This window comes from Melanaphis sacchari, unplaced genomic scaffold (assembly GCF_002803265.2).
Source record: "Melanaphis sacchari strain LSU unplaced genomic scaffold, SCAv2.0 Contig93_pilon_pilon, whole genome shotgun sequence".
Taxonomy (NCBI): Eukaryota; Metazoa; Arthropoda; class Insecta; order Hemiptera; family Aphididae; genus Melanaphis; species Melanaphis sacchari.
Window position 1 is genome coordinate 502,410 of NW_020271665.1, and position 18,609 is coordinate 521,018.

The 18,609-nt window shown below is 31.9% G+C and overlaps 2 protein-coding genes across 3 annotated transcripts in view; one reads left to right on the forward strand and one right to left on the reverse strand.

Annotated features, from left to right (window-relative positions):
* Positions 1-18,609, forward strand: part of LOC112603001 (putative mediator of RNA polymerase II transcription subunit 29) — a 100,172-nt gene that overhangs the window by 31,809 nt on the left and 49,754 nt on the right. For both annotated transcript variants that reach the window (XM_025351398.1, XM_025351399.1), the window contains exon 2: positions 14,180-14,238. In XM_025351398.1, the coding sequence (XP_025207183.1) occupies positions 14,180-14,238 (59 nt within the window). The remainder of the gene's footprint in view (positions 1-14,179; positions 14,239-18,609) is intronic.
* On the reverse strand, positions 15,147-17,490 carry LOC112603002 (facilitated trehalose transporter Tret1-like). Its single transcript, XM_025351400.1, has 4 exons — positions 17,184-17,490; positions 16,858-17,097; positions 15,961-16,233; positions 15,147-15,453 (listed from the first exon to the last, which is right to left on the reverse strand). The coding sequence occupies exons 1-4, from the start codon at positions 17,400-17,402 to the stop codon at positions 15,208-15,210; spliced, it is 978 nt and encodes a 325-aa protein (XP_025207185.1). The 5' UTR covers positions 17,403-17,490; the 3' UTR covers positions 15,147-15,207.

Consider the following 18,609-nt stretch of genomic DNA (forward strand, 5'->3'; position numbering starts at 1 on the left):
TTCCGTGAAACCGGTTTCGAGAGGATACACACATGCACTATGTATGTGTATTAATATTATTAAACGTACACGATATATAATGCGAATTTCTTCCGATAGATTCTTATTCGGTTTGTTGCCTCATTCTCTGGCGGACCGATCGCGGGTTAGACGAAGGCGGTGGTGGAGGTTCATTTGGTGTGGAAATGTGCAGACATAGTGGGTGTGTGTCGAAGTGGGGTGGAAGGGGGTGAAAAATCGCGTCGGACGAGGAATAAATTACACACGCGGCCGCTGAACAATGCGAAACATTCGCCGTGTATAACACATATACGCATTAAACGTTGCGAATAAAAACTGCTGTGCCTATACACATGTATATATATATATTATATATATATATATAGCTATTATGTATAGCTTACCATGACTATTTCTTCTTTGACATGATCAATTTTTAGCAACATAACTTACTCGTTTGTATACATTATATAATGTATAATATCGTCTTTAGAATTGATCGCTCGTGCACTCAGCAGCTGATTTATATCCACATTGAATCATGTATAATATACATAGGTAGGTACTATATATATATATATTTATCATATACGTAAATACGTTTCATATAATATATACGCTTGAGGACCTCACACAATTCGTTAAGATCTTGCAATGAAAACCCATAAAAAATCGATAGCCCCTCCCCGCTAATGTTTGTGTGCATAAATATTACCTATAAATACTAGCGAGAAAATATGTGCAAAAAAAACGCAAACGTGACTGCAGACAACACTAGCGCGTCCGGTGCGGCGCCACAATTACTTTGAACCCCATTATACATATTAGTATAGCAGTTCACGTTAATAAAATTTAACATGGTGATCTCTTAATAGAATCTTTGACGCGAATTTGGATTGACAAGTGTCGTTGTGTCGTTGAATTGTTGTTGTATGAGCGTACAAACGGTTTATTATTATATTTGTTCGCGTACCGCATTGAAACTATAGGCCGCTGTTCCTGTGCGTCTGCGTTTTTAAAATAATAATTGTTTTATTTATGTGAATCGACTCGGGTCTGAAACTCTGAGGTCTGAAATCACTTTGAACAAAAATGTTCACGTGCTCTATTAAAATATTTGATGTAACAGTATACGCGATAAATAACGGTATATAAGTGTATTCATACGCGTCTTGTACAACTTCTTTGCCCCAGCTAAAATATATTTATTATTTTATTGCCTTCATTCTTTTTTTTTTTAAACACCACGGCAATTATATTAACCTGTACAGATTAAAATACTTCTACTAATACTACTATTGTAATAATATTAATAATAGTAATAATGTCATAGAGTTCGTCGTTGTGCAATGTTTCGAAATCGTTAACTCCCTAAAAAATTTTTAGCCGCTCCATTGATCCGATTTATATTATGTAAGTAGATTAATTGGTTTTAAGTGACATTCAATTATTAAACGTCCGATTACAAAATATTAAACTGTAGAAGTCGTGAAAAATTAATTCTCGACTTTTATTTGTAGATAGAATATTATTACAATATAATATAACCGCTCAATGGCTTAGGGGATTTTAACCTAGGTGTATTATAAATAATAATGTTACATCAAAATCGTGAATCACAGATAGCGACACTTCTTCTTCGGAGTTTCAAAACGCTAAAAGTAAATTTTTTTACTTGTATTCTATAGTAAAATCGGACGCTTAAAATTTAAGCGATTCCGCGTACCGCAACTTAAGTATAATCCCTTAAGCCAATAACTTGAAGGTGAATAACAAAAAATAAAAAACGGCTTGTAAATTCTATTTTTAGTGAGCTCTATAACGTGAACAGTTAATAGATTACGCGTGTAGTTATTTAAATGACAGAACAATAAGTCGACAGACGCACAATAATAGGATAAGTTTATACGTCATGTATATACGTTTTTTATTCATTCACGTCACACGCCAATATACATTTTGTAGATATCATGCTAACGGTCAGTTTTGTGTGTATGATAATTATTTTCGTTTATTGTAAAACGCGTTATGGGACGGGTTCGACCGTATATATCCTGCATAATATACATTATAAATTATAAGTACTAACGTTAAAATCATTGGACTCGAGATGAGACCCACTCGCTGGCTCTCATCTCGCCAAATTATTATAATGCGTGTCAAATACTCGGCATGTCGTTTTCATAATTTCTTATATCATAACGTTTCGTTTACTTTGGCTCTTCACCAACATTTGGGTAACAAATGTTCAATTTTATTCGTTGCAAGTAGGTACACTTATTTATTTTTCTAATGAATTGTTGAGCCAAGTAGATTTAGTTCATCTATATTCTAATACATTAGTTACAAAAAGATGACCGTGATGTGTCGCGTGGGAATGGTGTTTATATTATACAATTTTAATGTCAGCAAATTCGACAGAACAGAGTAATTACAATATTAAATTTTATAAATTGTATATTCATGTAAATATTAATATAATAGTATTGTATAGGTAGGTTATATATGGTAGGTTGTATATGTGTATGTATATTATTGCAGCGTAGTTGATACTACTTAATTACATTATTTTTTTAATTTGTATATTCAAGAATGTAATATTAAACAGGAAATGTCAATGAATAAATAGACAGTTTGTTTGTGCTTAAATATTAAATCAAAAGAGTAAAAAAATCGACCATTTTGTCGATTTATAACTATTCAAAATATAGATAATATTCTAATTTCTGTTAAATCACAGCAATACGCCGATAATAATGAATTATTATGATATATCTATTATTTATTATCATTTCTGGCATTCCTAATTTCTATATCACGTAGAAAATGATAATCAAAAAAACACTGAATTTCATCGATTGAATTGTGTTATACATTTTTTCAGAAATTCAAATAAAAAATCGAGAAATAATAATCTAAGCATAGAAAACAATAAAAATATACATATTATGTATTATTACATCAGTTCGGAGGGCTATTGATAATTTTTTTTCATTCCTGTCATTGTAGTTCTTGTTGTTTTCGTACTATAACCAATGGCCGACGTGATGTCGTGGCATATTTTTGAATGTGTGTGTGTGTGTGTTTTTTCTTCACCAACAGCTTTACTGTATTAAATATTGACGTAACACATGCTTCGCCGTAAACGCTGCCATCGTGTCTCGTTTAAAATATTTGTAATATTTTCTTCGTAATCTGGTCCGCAGACGTACATAATTTATTGCGATCGAATGTACATATTATTAATACAATATGCATTGTATACGAACACGTGTATGTGTACTGTGTAGATAATATTGTAGGTATTATAAATAATTAATACATTTCTGTTTAATCTCACGTGTTCCAAAATAACTGCGATTGCTAAGTCTACACTTACGGCAGTGTAATTAACTTTAATAATTAATACATTATATAATATGTAATTTAGGTTTTAATATTATTGTAAGCATACAACTGGAATACAATATTATATTATATGTGTATCTATCGAGTGCGTGTGTTTTTAGTAGCCGTAAGTATTATAGTTTTTATCTATTAATAAATAATATTTCGAGTTAAATATTATTTTTAGTAAAACAACTCTAACACTAACAAAATGTGTGTAAAACTGCAAAATACGAATTAATTTTATTTTAAAACCATCGATGAGTCATGAATATGTTATTGACTTTTTATGTTTAATTTTCTTGGTACAATAATAACGTTCGTAGTTTTTTTTTTAATGCACGATTGTAAACTATAATTATTGATAAATAATTAATTGAACAAACACCATATTTTTCAACAAAAAATAAATTATATATTTGAAAAAGTTAATTCTCACAGTATATAATACACAGCAACATAACGTAATTCCATTATAATAAATCGATTAAGTAAACATTTGCATGTATTAATGTATTAATACTTAAATAAAATAATATATGTATACATATACGTTATAATATATATTGTTTTTAAAAGAACAAAATAAAAGTTAAATGTTTGCATAAGTTATTAAATTTATTTTTTATTATTATTTAATACAGAAAAAAATAATGTTATTTCAGTAAATATAAAATAATATGTGGGTAACATTATATAGGTACCTATTGTATTATAATACTGCAGCCTACAGAGATATTAATTGGATTAGTGTAATGGAGATAATGCAATTTTTATCTTCTTAGACTTTGTTAAAACACAAACTGTTGGAATACCATTCATTTAAATTGATTTTTTAATCATGATTGTTTATATGAGATATACATACTTATTACCACAGCACAAAAAGTAGATATTTATATAAATTTATGATTTTTTATAATAGTTATTTCAAGCGCAACTTTTCTTCAATATTGAAACCTATCATCTGAACGTTTTTGAAACACTCGTGTAACATATTTTATCTCAGCACGTTTTACGATAGTAATAATTATATTTAAATATTTGACTCTGAACCAGGGAAACTTGATTTTTTAATAATTATAAACGTTTCATTATAACATGGAATAACGAACAGACATCTCTAACAATTGATGTAGTAATAGCATTTATGTCTATTGTTGTCGTATTTCGTAAGTGATTATTAATTCGAAAGGGTCTGTTTAATGTATACGTATAATTAAAATAGTGGTTTTTTTCTCGCAGGACGTATCTACGTGTTCATACCACGGTATTTCGGTGTCGTGAGTTTTTATACAAACATACCTATTATAGGTATTCAATTTTTTTCCTTTCATTTTTATCGATTGAAAATCTTTTTAAAAAATAGTGTCTACTATATTATTATATGGTGTATACCTATTATATCTATATGATACGTAAATATTCAAAAACTTGTTTCTTGATCGCATTTTACCCGTAACCCAATATTATTTGATAAATCGATAATGTTTAAAATTAAAATATTATTTATATTTAATGTGTGTTTATTTATGATAATACCATACTATTTTAGTCAGAAGTTATGTGCTGACTGCAATGCGCTGGCCAATAATTAAAAGAAAACTGATTTATATCGTATATGGACATGAATATTTGATATTATGTTTATGTGATGACTGGAATTTGCATAAACTTTGTGCAGTAAATCGAACGTTTTATGCGAGCTATAAAATTGTCTTAGAACACAAAGACTTCTCTAATAAGCAGTAAATATATTTTGCTGGTTTTTCAGGTGTGATGAAGATTAGAATAAAACAGGTTTAACAAATGATATTACTTCATGGCATTTCTATATACCTTCGGAAAAGAATTTAGTTACTGTTACGAAACCAGTTTTGATATTCAGTCGTGACATTTAAAATTATTATTATTATTTTTATTTTATTATTAGTTATCTGTCTATGATTTTATAATTAACACATTTTTCCATCATTTGGTTTCTTGTTTTCTATCGCTATTGTGGAGAAATAATTGAAGACGTCTTACCTGCACTTGCACCGGGACGCATTCTGAAGTCCAACAGTAACCGGTAAACGACGGATGTAGGGTAAAATGATCGGTACGAAGTGTACAAGACTCAAGGCATGCATACATAGCTCCTAGTACCTGGTTATATTTGGTACTTATTAGTGCTTACCCATGTACGCTTCATGTGCCGATCGCTGCACAATACGCGATTGTACTTGAATGTCTTGAAGTCCGATTAATAGGGAAAGACAGGATTGACAGTTTTTTTTCTTTATTGTTGCACATACAATTATTACTTGCATATCAAATTGTAAATTCAGTATTCTGAAATTTCCGTGATGAATACAGTAGTGATGTACTTATTCATTGTTATAATATAATGTATGACAGGTATCGACAGTATAGTCATACAAACTCGGCAGAGCAGTACCAGAAAAGTTTAAAATAACGAAACTAGGTAACAATAATCATTTATGAACACTAAATAATTAACTAAATTTCTTCAACATGTTTGATCCAAATCGGAAAGTATGTACGTTGTTGAAATTCATCTCGGTCTGAAAAAACGCTGGGGTCAGTTGAATTAAGAACCATTAACATGCCACGGCGGAGTCATCGCTACCACTCCGAAAAACAATATTTTTCACTCCATCCCTTACAACTGCAACTTCCGCCCTCGTAGCGTTTTTAACAAACAATGAAAAGTTATTTCAGTCAGGCGACGGTAGTGCTACATGTGTCTCGTCTGAGTCGTCCCTGTTGAAAAGCCTTTCACGTTTTCAGTTTATTATAACACACAAAATACAATATTATGTGTACTTTACAAAGTCAACGACAAATGGAAACATTTTAATTAAACATTGACATCGTCGTCATTGTTCTCTTTTTGTTGCATATTATTATTACGCACAACATAAAATCAAAATATGTATAATAACAGTACTACGATTTATAAATTATAAATTTAAATAATACGTATGTTGGCTACATATACGTCTTATTTGTCTGATTATAAAATTGGTGTTATTCATAGAGTTTTGATGTGATAACGCGAGTCAACGGACGTGAAGTTTTAATTTATAATACGACAGTGCCCCTGTGTGAGCATAACAACTTAAGTGTTTAATAATCGTTTCCACTTGTGATTGATTGAACCATTTGAACCAAAAAACAAATTATAAGTATTTAACTATCACTCAACGCGAAAAATAAAAGAAAAGAAGTGTACATTTTCCGTTATATTTGTTGAATCTGATTCACGAGAGTATGAAGTTTATAAAACATATTATGTATAGTGGTCATCACTACTCACCGGACACGTTTAACTTTAAACGCTGTACCTATAGGCAGCGATAATACATCCCTTTCCCGACTGTCTGTCAAATGAATTTGTTTTTTGTCGCGTGTCATGGTAATATATAATAGAATGATGTATAAATATAATTTGAATTGGTTAAAAGTTGACAGAATACCCTTCGAAAGAAGGTAAGTCGGTTGGTGGTTGCTATAGAAAATTTTAGGGGGAGAGGGGCTGTGTGTGTCTCGTGCCACGAAGAGTTATTTCTGAGAAAATCGTGTTGCACGTCTTTTCCAAATCTCATTCTATTAAAAGCTGCCATGGTGAGGACGAAATTTACGGTGCAAGTTTTGATAGTTTAAGTTTAAACTTTACGTCCGGGGCCAAAAGCTCCGCACACTGTTCCCACACACACTCTGCCCATTCTACCCATTCACTCCTCATCACCATACTCCTCGCACTCCTACACATCTACCACCCGCGAAATGAAAAGTTTCCCTTTAGATTAATGTTAGTAGCAAAGTTTTAATGTTTAATAACGAATAAATTCTTCAAGTTGTAGCTTTTATATTAAAGTTTTGTACACCGTAATTACTTTTGCCAATTCGAATTTTTTTCCAACTCAATAATAAATACATACTTTACACATCAAAAGTTTTTCGCAAAGGTTGGGTGGTTTTTGTGATTCCTCGGCGGTTCTGCAGGCAATCGTCGTCTGAGATCTCCTGCTAACCCCTTTGTGTACGTCCATATATAATTTTTGCAACTGCAATATTATACTGTAAACACAATGGCGTTTATCAGATTGATCCTTGATGAATATAATATTAGTAGCTGTAATAATATAGTAACAACTAGTTTTTAATAATATATCGTAGTGACTAGTTTAATATTACATACTTAGATTGAGTAAAATAATTAATAATGCGACGATTTTCACACGATATCATAACTTATAAAACAATGTGTTTAATGTGTTTATACTCTTAAGTCATATTTTTGGCCACGGAGCTTCGTCTGTACGAACAATTTTGCATGGAAAAAATTGTCTATAATTTATATTTTTACGATTATATATATATATTTCACATTATTTGATTCACGTTATAAATAATAATAATAATAATACTATTTTGTCATGTATATTATAAAATATAAATTATACTCATGTTATCACATTTTACTATTGAAGATAATAAAAGAATATTGCAACTACACCACAGAAATTTATAAAATTATAAAGACCATTATAAATTATAATATATTATATATAGATGTATATCGTGGGGATTTTTTGCAATCGTTTGATCGTGTTTCTTACTCGTTTATCGAACGAGGTTACTACACAACCGTCGTCGTAATTAAAATTCGTTCCATGTTGCATACTAATAATACAATTTGCATTCGACGAGATAATTTTTAAAGTAATTAGGTTAAAAACACACACACATATATATATATATATACACACACACAGACATCGTCGTTTCTAAGTGCTTATTAAAGAACGATCAATACAACAGGAGACGGAAAAACGGACAACGCTATCTAGCCGCTGCAGAAAAGTAATATTAATAATTAAGATTATTATTGTATTATTAATAAAAAAAAAAAAAAAATCATAAAATTTCACTAAAATGGTTACAGGTTTAAAAAAAAACAAAACAAAACAAAAGCTCTTTACTGTATAGTTAGGGTTCCTCGTCTCCCGTCTCCTCCCCATTTTGGTGATAGAAACGTGAATAATATCGCGACCTCCGTAACAGCCACGGCGTCGGACCTATCATTATATATTATTTTCTTACAATATATCATGTCAGCGCATATAATAACTATATATTCTTGCTCAAGTATTTTATTTTTAATAAAGATAAATTAATCATCAAAAATAAGAAAAAGAGAATCACACAATATCATGGCCGTTGTGCGACTACGAGGGTTTTTGGAGTAATATTGATTTTTGCTTCTTTTTTTCGGCCCCTACGCGGTGCCGTCCTTTTATGCGATGATTGAAGTGCCGTGCATACTATTATATATGCATTCCCTCTTCAGACGGTCCACCCGTCTAACCCTCGGTGGTTCTTTCCCTCCATAATTTTCCATCGGATACATTTAATAATTAATGATCGTCTGCGTGTATACATTTGCGAACATGGTACTATATATGTGCATCCTAAAAGAAGGTTTAAAAAGAAGAAATGTGGGAAAAAACAACTGGCCGTTATGTAGGTCGTAGGCAACCCTATAGTGTATCTACCTACAATCTACTTATTAGTTGCCACTTACCACGGCTATATCGTCACAGCGACGATCAAATTGAAAAGTATGACATCAAGTGTTAGGTTTTTTTAAAAAGTATTATCATACAGTTTGATTGTTAAAATCATGTTTGCAATCTTTAAAGTTTCGAGATCGGTAGTTTGTTCTGGTGTATGTGCGTAAGTACATTACAGAACTCGTCCAAGCTTCCTGTTATGATACTTATTACTATTTTATAATGCATAATAATGTATAACAGACTACCATCATTCAGTTTATTGGATATAACTATAGGTTTAGAGTTTACTGCAATATTATATTATTATTAAACATTAAATTAAGTTGAAAAACGGTATATGTATAATGTAAATGACCATAAGTAGGGGGGGAGAGTTCTTTTGAGTTTTCGATAAAACAATGATTATATAATAATAAATTGTTTTAATTAGAATGTATGAAACAACTTCCGTTTTGCTGTTTGACATCCATTGTGTTCGTTAACCGACTTTTTATGGAAATACCACATTGACCTAGAAACGTCACTCACTCATTTAGTCACTATTCACTCTCAGTGTAATTTATTTTTAATTACAATTAAATATTTCGTTTTACTGTGTCGTGCATAAATGTAATTAATGTTTGAAGTTCTCAGAAGAAAGAAAAACAATCTCAATGGTTTTAAAAATCTAATATAAAATTTGTGTGAATTATTAGACGTTAACGATTTTTCTCGAATAAATCTAATCATTCAACAGAATTCAGTACGAAAAACATTAAAAATTATAACTTTGAATTAAATTTTAAATTACTTTTGAAACGTTAAAGTAAAATCCATTTAAAATACGTGCATTTTTTATTTATTTCATTTTTATTGCTACCTTTCTCTCCAATACTATAGGTTGACCGTTTAAAATCCCATCGTAAATATACAATTATGTTAGTAAAATAAAAATTACATGATAAATATTTTAATCGAAAGCATATTATTATAATATAATGGATGTGTTGTTCACGAGCTACTTTTCGTCGTTATAAAAATGTATAATACGCGTATCATAGGCATTTCGTTTACTTGAAACTGGTTGTAAATAAAAACGTATAAATAATATTATAATACTGAATTTGTGTAATGATGATTTGATGAAGCCACGAGCTGATCAATCACATAAAAAATACTAAAATATTAATAAAGAATAATGGACTTATCGTGTCCATCATTTTTTGTAATAACTTCATTCATTATATTGTGTTGGTAGTTTATGTATCTGTCATTTGATAAATGTTAGACGAATTTTAGAGTATTATTTTTATATTATCGTTTTATTCAAACATTCAAGTTATTACTGATTCGTCATTTTATCGAAGAAATAGACATTTCACCGTTAAAAAATATTACGAACAAATCAAAAATAAATAAATAAAATAGGCGCCGTACGACCTCTGTAAATTTTCCACAGCGCCACAGGGACTTGGAAATGTTTAACCAGCTCGACATTAATAATAATAATCGTGAACGGTTCATTATTATAACCGGTACATTTTTATCGATTCTGAATATAACATACGTTTACCAACAGAAACTTGTGTTTATTCGTGTGTGTGTGTCACTATTGCGATGACAAAAATATACATATGACAGCGACTACAACACAGTTATCACATAATTGTAGTTATGCATTTTTACACAATATTGTATACATAAAATATATGACCGAATTTCATTGTTTTTATCGCATTATCGTAAATCATTGACATTACTGTTGCTCAACAGCTTGTTTGAACGCGGATTGATACGGCCGTTCATAACGCGATCTAATACGAACGAACCTCTTCTTCGGACGGTCATAAAATCAATTAAAGCTGCGGTTATCGTCGCGAAGGAACTTCCGAACGCGCCAACCAATTATTTCGAACGTATGTAAAAAACGAATCAGTATTATACACATAATAACATTGTAAATCATATTATTTAATCATAAATTTTATTGATAGCTTTATTTTCCAAAAAAAAAAAAACTTACTACCATACTTTAATATTATTTTTGTAAAATATCGTCGTATATAATGACTGTGTTTTTTTTTAATTTTTAAACACTTAACATTTATATTATATATAAATTTCTATATGTGTATTTATGAAAATAGGTCGACGTGCAACTTTCTACTGAAACTCGATACAAGATTACGAGAATTTTTATCGTATTTATATGGTGTGTGTGTGTGTACGTGAGAGAGCGAGAGAGATAGTGTTGTATCCATCTATATGTATATATATAAATACGTATGTATATTTTTATGTACTCACTGATGGCATTTCTCTCAACTATTTCGGGGAGAGACAAGTAGTGTTCGTTATGATGTTATTACGTAACGACATCGCGCGTATTGAATTTTCCGATTGTTCATTATATTTATGTGCACCAGGAGTGTTAAGTTGTTAAGAAGACCAGTGATCGAGGACCTAATGGACGGAGATTTTAATGATACTCGTGACCTTGTACCAAACGGACAAAAATTCGATCAACGTGGTTCATTTGATGCCCATGAAGTCGCGTTGTGACTTTTTGTTATTTCCAGTAATATATAGCCGAAATATTATATCTATGTCGACACAATGGACTGTCAGCACCGTTGGCAGTTGCGCTTAAATTATCAAATGCCGTTTCGTTGATTGATATACACCATGTACGTATTTGATTGGATGAAGATGTCGTGTTTTATGATTTTTGCTTCACATTTATTTTCGCCGAGTATAGTAGATTAATGATAAATATCCGGTATATAGATAGATATTAAGTTAACTTGGCTGGCCTACACTCATTTGGGCTTTTCAACAATAATTATAACGAGGGAAAAAAATATAATACAATCGGATAATGGACTAATAAAACTAACGAAACTGGGTCGATTGTGAAAGGTAGAATTGAATTTAAACATAATAGATAAATCATAGAGTCCGAATGACCCGAATAATTCTAGTTTGATTTACTTCACTTCTCCGTGATATGCCACCGACAGCTGTCGTTGTTGTTGCTGTTTCCTGAATCGTCTCAAACTCAAATTCATAATAGGTAACGTCATGTTATGTATTCGTTTTCAGTTGTACTTTATGTTCTAAACGTACCTATAAATCGAAACAATTCATAAAAATATATACATCTTTTCGAAGTGATTATATCATGGACGACTTTCTCCAGTGATCTAATTACCCAGTGCCGTCGTCGTATCGTCAGTCAAATGTGAAGAAATGGAGGAAGAGTAAAAATAATACAACTTATTATATCATTTCGACAGTTGTCGTTATCAATCGTAATAGCTTAAATTTTTTTCTTAAGACTTTATCCACGTATGTAGGTATTCTTTAAGTTGATTTTTTCATCATTCTATTATAAAAATTTACGATTTTATTTCGACCATTGACTCTGCACGGCTCACGCTTGTATTGTTTACCATGAACGTTTTCATGGCACGTACAACGCTATATAATAACACATCTCATTGTAGATTTTTTAGACCGATTATAATTTATTTATTACTATACCTATTATATTATATAATGCACGTATACGATGTACAACTTGGCCGGTTTCAGGTGAACAAAGTTATACATACTTACCTTTAATATTATTATACACGAATTCGAATAAACGTTATTATAGAACACAGCGGTGAGAAGAGGTTGTTAAACTTGAATTATTATTATTATTATTATTATTATTATTATTATTATTATTTGTATTAGCCCAGATATATTTGTATTCAATTGTTTCACGTATTAAACGTTATTAAAAACCGTTTTTCTTTCCACTTCTATATCATTCTATGGAAGACCACCTCTGTGGACCGTTACGCAAAAGCCAATGCCCCCGGAGTGTTATTATTGTACTATCTCTGCGTGTGGTATTTGCAATTCAATTTTTTTACTTTGCCATTTCAATATTATTCAAAAGTTACCACAATAAATTATTTATTATTTTAAAGTGGATTTTATTTATAGAAATTTGAAGTTCTTCATATTTTTGTTATTGCGCACCATCACCAATCACTATGCACAGAGGTTTGCTTAATCTTTAAGAAAACTTTTCTTCTTAACACCTGCCGATGATCTTTATAAAACAAATAATTCACCAAATTAACTTTCAGTGTAGTTTCTTTATTATATCTCGTATTATTGTTCAGCAAAGTCGCCAGAATTATTATACTGTGATTTGTGTGGTGCATTTGCAGATACGGGAACTGACAGGACGATAACTTCAACAGCATGGTTATGATGAAAATATGTGATTGAAGAAAATAATCGTGAAGTTGCTGTATTAAAATATTTATTATTTATATAAACTTATATCAGTTTTAGGTCGTAACATTGTCGTGTATGTAAAAGACAACAAGAGTACAACTTACTGTGCCCTTAATAATGTATAATATTGTTGTTTGCCCAGCATACCTATATACTTACTTTTATACATGTCGCGATGACCGATAAGAAAGTATGCAAATTCTATATATTATATAAACATATTTATTATAATATATATATATTTATATATTGTAATATTTACGTATAAGACCAAATTTATCGCAAACGTTCAACAACAGATCGCGTATTGTACTGAACGCATTTACTGCCATTACCATGTTACATAATATGCGATGTCATATTATTATAATTTATAATACAGTTTTGAAATATCGACGTTTTTTTTCCATACAGTATTATTATACTTTATATCAATATACATCTATGACGTCTCGTTGACGGGAGGATGGTTTTGGAGGAGTGTGTAGGTTTTCGACGTCAAAGTAATACTTAGGAATTCGATTATCTTCTGACTCCGGAAACGGCAGAGATCGCGCCACGAATCGAATAAACGGCCGTCAGAGCTCCATCGTATATAATTAGCTTTGTGTATCTTAGTGGAAGACGTCAAGACTTGTTGCCTTTTATTTAACATACATTGTATAGAATAGGCTTAACAAGCCGTTACTAATGTATGAATACGATCTAATGATACACGCACGCACATGCGACAAAAGTAGTTTAAATTAGCTATACTCAACGTGTGTGTATACGTATTACAATATATACATATACCAATATATATATATATATATATATATCATGTACTCTGTGCCGTTTTATAATGCGCATATTATTATGTATAATGTATGTATAAATGTACGCAATACGTGTATACTTATGTCGATTTTTGTTTTTGCTTGTTACAGGTAAACTATGCACTGATGTCGTGTCGATATATCGAATAAACAAAAGCGACCCTGTATCCGTGAGTGTATTGTAACATGATTATAATATTATTGTTTATTTTTTTTTCACTTACAAACAACATGCGCGATGATCCGTCGTCAGCAATACAAATATTCACCATATCTAAAACACGTTATATTAAACATCAACTACACCACCGCTGCTGCCGGTATCTGCAGTAGTGTGGCGTTAATAATGTAAAATGCTAAAACATTAAGTATAATAATAAATTGGGCTTTGGCTATATATTTGTTTAGAAATAAATGTATAAATAAATAATACAAAGCATAGTAAAATATTCAACACAAAACGACATGTGACATAGGACGAAACATTATTGTTGCGCAGAATACAATCGTAATTGTAATAATATAGATAATAATAACGACAACGATGATGGCAATCACGCATAATGATATTACATATTATTACTTCACTCATCTCATTCAGATATTTTAATTTCACCCTGTACCAGAAAACGATCGTTGATTGACATGCCAAGGTGTTATTTGTATTCGTCGGTCGTGTTGTAAGCGCATAAACTATTACTTATTAGTGAAGAAGTTAAAACTGGTTTTCGAGAGCTACGTGTGGTAGTGTGGGCTCGCAAAGTAGGGGTTGTGGTGACGAGGAGACTTTATATGTCGAATGAGATCCATTCGACCAACAGAACGAGAAATCGAGAGAGTATCTACGGAAATTCAGCATCAGCTTCGATTATACACACACATAGATAGGTATTTAACCATCTTAATCTCATTTAGCTGCGGGCGGTAACCAGCCCATGTTATAATAGAATATAGACGTGACAAGATGCGCACACAAATATCAAATGTTCGTCACTGTTCACGAACACAATACAAACCTCAATATTATCTTATAGTAGACGACGACGTTATGATTTTTTTGACTGAAAATAATAATTTAAATAGTAAACAATGTTTACACAACAGTTCAGTGTATAATAAATAATAATTCAACGATATAATCATTCATTTCTGGTGTCGACACAATTATTTTCCGACGATTGGCGATGCAGCACCCGGTTCAAGGGCAGTGCTCGGGTTTCTGGTACACAAAAATAGACAAACACGACGCTAAGGGCACATGACGCGATGTACACCCAAATGACATATTTGTTGAATCCTAACAGGGCATTGGCATCGAAAAACGTGTACGCCACCAGGAACAAGACTAATTGGCCACCGGCGTAAATCAGACTTGAAAACCATTTCTGTGTGAGACATTTACAATGGTATTGAATAATACAATAAACTAAATTTTACATTGTTAAACTATTAATTATGTAATAAGCAGTGACGTAATTATCATTTTTTTATAATAATTTGTGAAAAAAAATTACCTGCAGCTTTTTTAAATTATGAAATAAATAGTTTAAGTACATAAAAAACATTAAACATATTAAACATATGACACTTAAGTAAATTCTCATAGTAATATATAGTTTGATCAATCTTATTAACGTTATGTCGTAAAAGCCGTTAAAAATTGAATGCGGATAAACGCCCTCATTATGCCCTATTACTCATTAACCGAATGAAACCGTTGAAAATATTATTAACGTCAATATTTTTCTGTACAATGATAGTAATGACAATCAGACGACAACGCGTCATATTAAGTACAAATGCAGATGCGTGCGTTTGCGCCATCCAACCCGGCCGGTTTATTATTAATTTTGAAAATGACACTATTTGATAATAATATTCTGGGTACTCACGTTGAAATAAACTACTTCTGCATAGATCAGCGGAACGATCGGTCCCCATCCTATGGAATATGAACACAAGTACAGACACACCAGTATGATGGGTACATATTTGTGCCACTCGTTCGATTCGATTGCTGAAGTACAGATGTCCGTTGTTGGGAAGAATGATTGGTAAAGCATCATTGACGCCAAACACAAGCCCATACTGATAGCTGACGCATTTAACATAAACTTACGGCCCAAAAACTCGACCAGCTCGACTGTGGTAAGACACAACAAGACCTGTGGGAAACCCGAAAAACGAATTGTTATGCGACTGAGAAACATTTGCATCAGATCTCTCGTTAATCAAGATGGAGTCAATTTTTTATTTTTGTATAACGAATGAGGCAAATAAATTATATTACCTACCAAATTTTGTTTCTGAAAATATGGTAACCAAGTTCTCTAAAGAAGACCAATATTTTAAGGGTATCGTAATAAATAGTGTCAAATAATTAATAACTTTGAAAAAGTATTTTAAATAAAGATGTTATTTTTATCAGTGAAAATTTAGTTCAAGATAATTATTTGTATTAGCCTTGCTAATATTCTAGGTCAGTGATTCAACTAATAGAGTAATATGTGAGTAAGCGCTTTTATTAAATAATGATGGCAAGGTATACAGTACATGCACTAGGAACAGGGTTGGTAAAAGGATTTAATACTGCCAAAACAGACAGAATGTAATAATTTAACTTTATAAACTTTTTAGTCCTTCCACGATTAAAAAAACTTGGTTTCGCTGTTGTCGTCACTATAATGTTTTTATAACAGTTTTATGTACTGATTCCAACATACAAAACGTGTACGATTATGTGTATATATTATATTCTAGTTAATTTATAATTTTTTTTTACGGCTCACTTGAGCTGCGAATACGATCGTGACGATCGTTTGTGTGTTGGCGTATACGCGTTCGTCGCTGTATCCTGCGACTTCAGTGGTCAAACCGAATCCACCGATAACCGATTTGGCGTGAAAAATCGCCGCACTTGCACCGCAAGTTTGCTGCAGCACAACAATTCTCATACCGATGGCAACAATTCTACAGATCAAACGCTTTTTGTTGTCACCGATCATGCATTCGTACTCGAACATGTATCTCTACTTCGTGAAAAATGACTTTAGAGTGTATTCAATTGTATCATGAGGTGACCGTCCACCGGGATTTTGAGTACTTCCACGAATACCTCAAGTGCCATGTAGTCCGAGTCCACGTCGTAGTCCGCGCCATTAACTCGACGTATAGTTGACTTGGCCTTTTCGGAATCACCATAACATTTATAAGCGTACAAAGGCGATTCGGGTAAGAAATTCGTGACGAAAATATGCAGAACCGGCCACACCATACATACACCTGTCAGCTGGGCATTCGTGACGATTGCGCTTAACGCGTGTGCGTAGAACATACCAAAACACACGAATGCATGATGAAACACTAGTGTCCGACCTAGGTGAAGAATAAAAGAATTGCAATATATATAATTAATACTCGATATGCATAAGTATCAATAACAAGTTTTAAGAGTGGCACATTTAAGACTATTTTTTGATGGTAATAGAGGGGGAAATATCAAAAAAAAAAAAAAAAATCCTCTTAGCTATACATTTGTCTTTAATAATTTTATACATATGTATTGTGCATACTATATAACCATACACATATTATAATATATTATCTCGTTATAATAGTTACTAATTACATTTTTAAAAATGTGTAAGTAATTAAATTCGTGGAATTTAACATCGTGTTTATTTGAAAACTAATCAAACCTGACGTGAAATATCAACAAAGTTCTCACCCCGGATACGAAAGTCGGTTATGTGCGCGATATACGTGGGTATTAGTAGCCCCAAGCCTCCGGTACCGATGCCGTGCGCAAGCCGAGTAGCCCAGACAGGCGTCCAGTCTACCTGGGATAGAAAAAGCCAACCGATTAACACGATTATGTCGCATGCGATCACCGACCATCGGAAGCCGATCATTCTCATCACTGGGCCCAGGATCAAGCCTCCAAATGTGGTCCCCAAGAAGTAGCATGCAGCTGCATCCAAGTACCAACCGGGGTCGTCGGTCTCACGATTTACGGTGCGATCGTTGTTGCCAAATGTCCGCGTCAGTTTTGTGGCCGCCGAATTCCATGCAAACGCAGTACCGATCACCACACCACTCAAACCGGCTGCAAACACACTAGTGAGATTAATTGACTAGATTTTTTTCCATATGTATCGTTAGTTTACGCTTTTTTAGGTAGGTACTTGTGAAGCGAAATTTATTAATATTTTTACATTCCACTTCAGTTACTTTAAAGAATTCAACGCGTAGGAAACACGAAGAAAGCCATAGTATACTTATTAAATAATATGTTACTAGATTACGAATCTTCAAATAATATTGATAGATTTACCGTATCCAACCTTGTTTATGCAGTGTTCGCTACACACCTACCTAAAATCGAATAAGAGAATTGCGGAAATCTCTGTGGAAGCGCTTTTTTGTCAATGCACATCGTCGGAAACGTCATTTTCAAAACGATAAGACTTTAATATGAATAATAATAATGTTATTTTGTTACGCGTTAACAGACGATTTTGGCAAACCTTACATAACAAAAA

Coding starts and splice junctions, on each gene's coding strand:
- LOC112603002 (XM_025351400.1), bottom strand. CDS start 17,402: ATGTTCTACGCACACGCGTTAAGCGCAATCGTCACGAATGCCCAGCTG. Junction 17,098..17,183: donor CGGACTACATGGCACTTGAG/GTATTCGTGGAA, acceptor TTCACGAAGTAG/AGATACATGTTCGAGTACGA. Junction 16,234..16,857: donor CGATCGTATTCGCAGCTCAA/GTGAGCCGTAAA, acceptor GGTTTCCCACAG/GTCTTGTTGTGTCTTACCAC.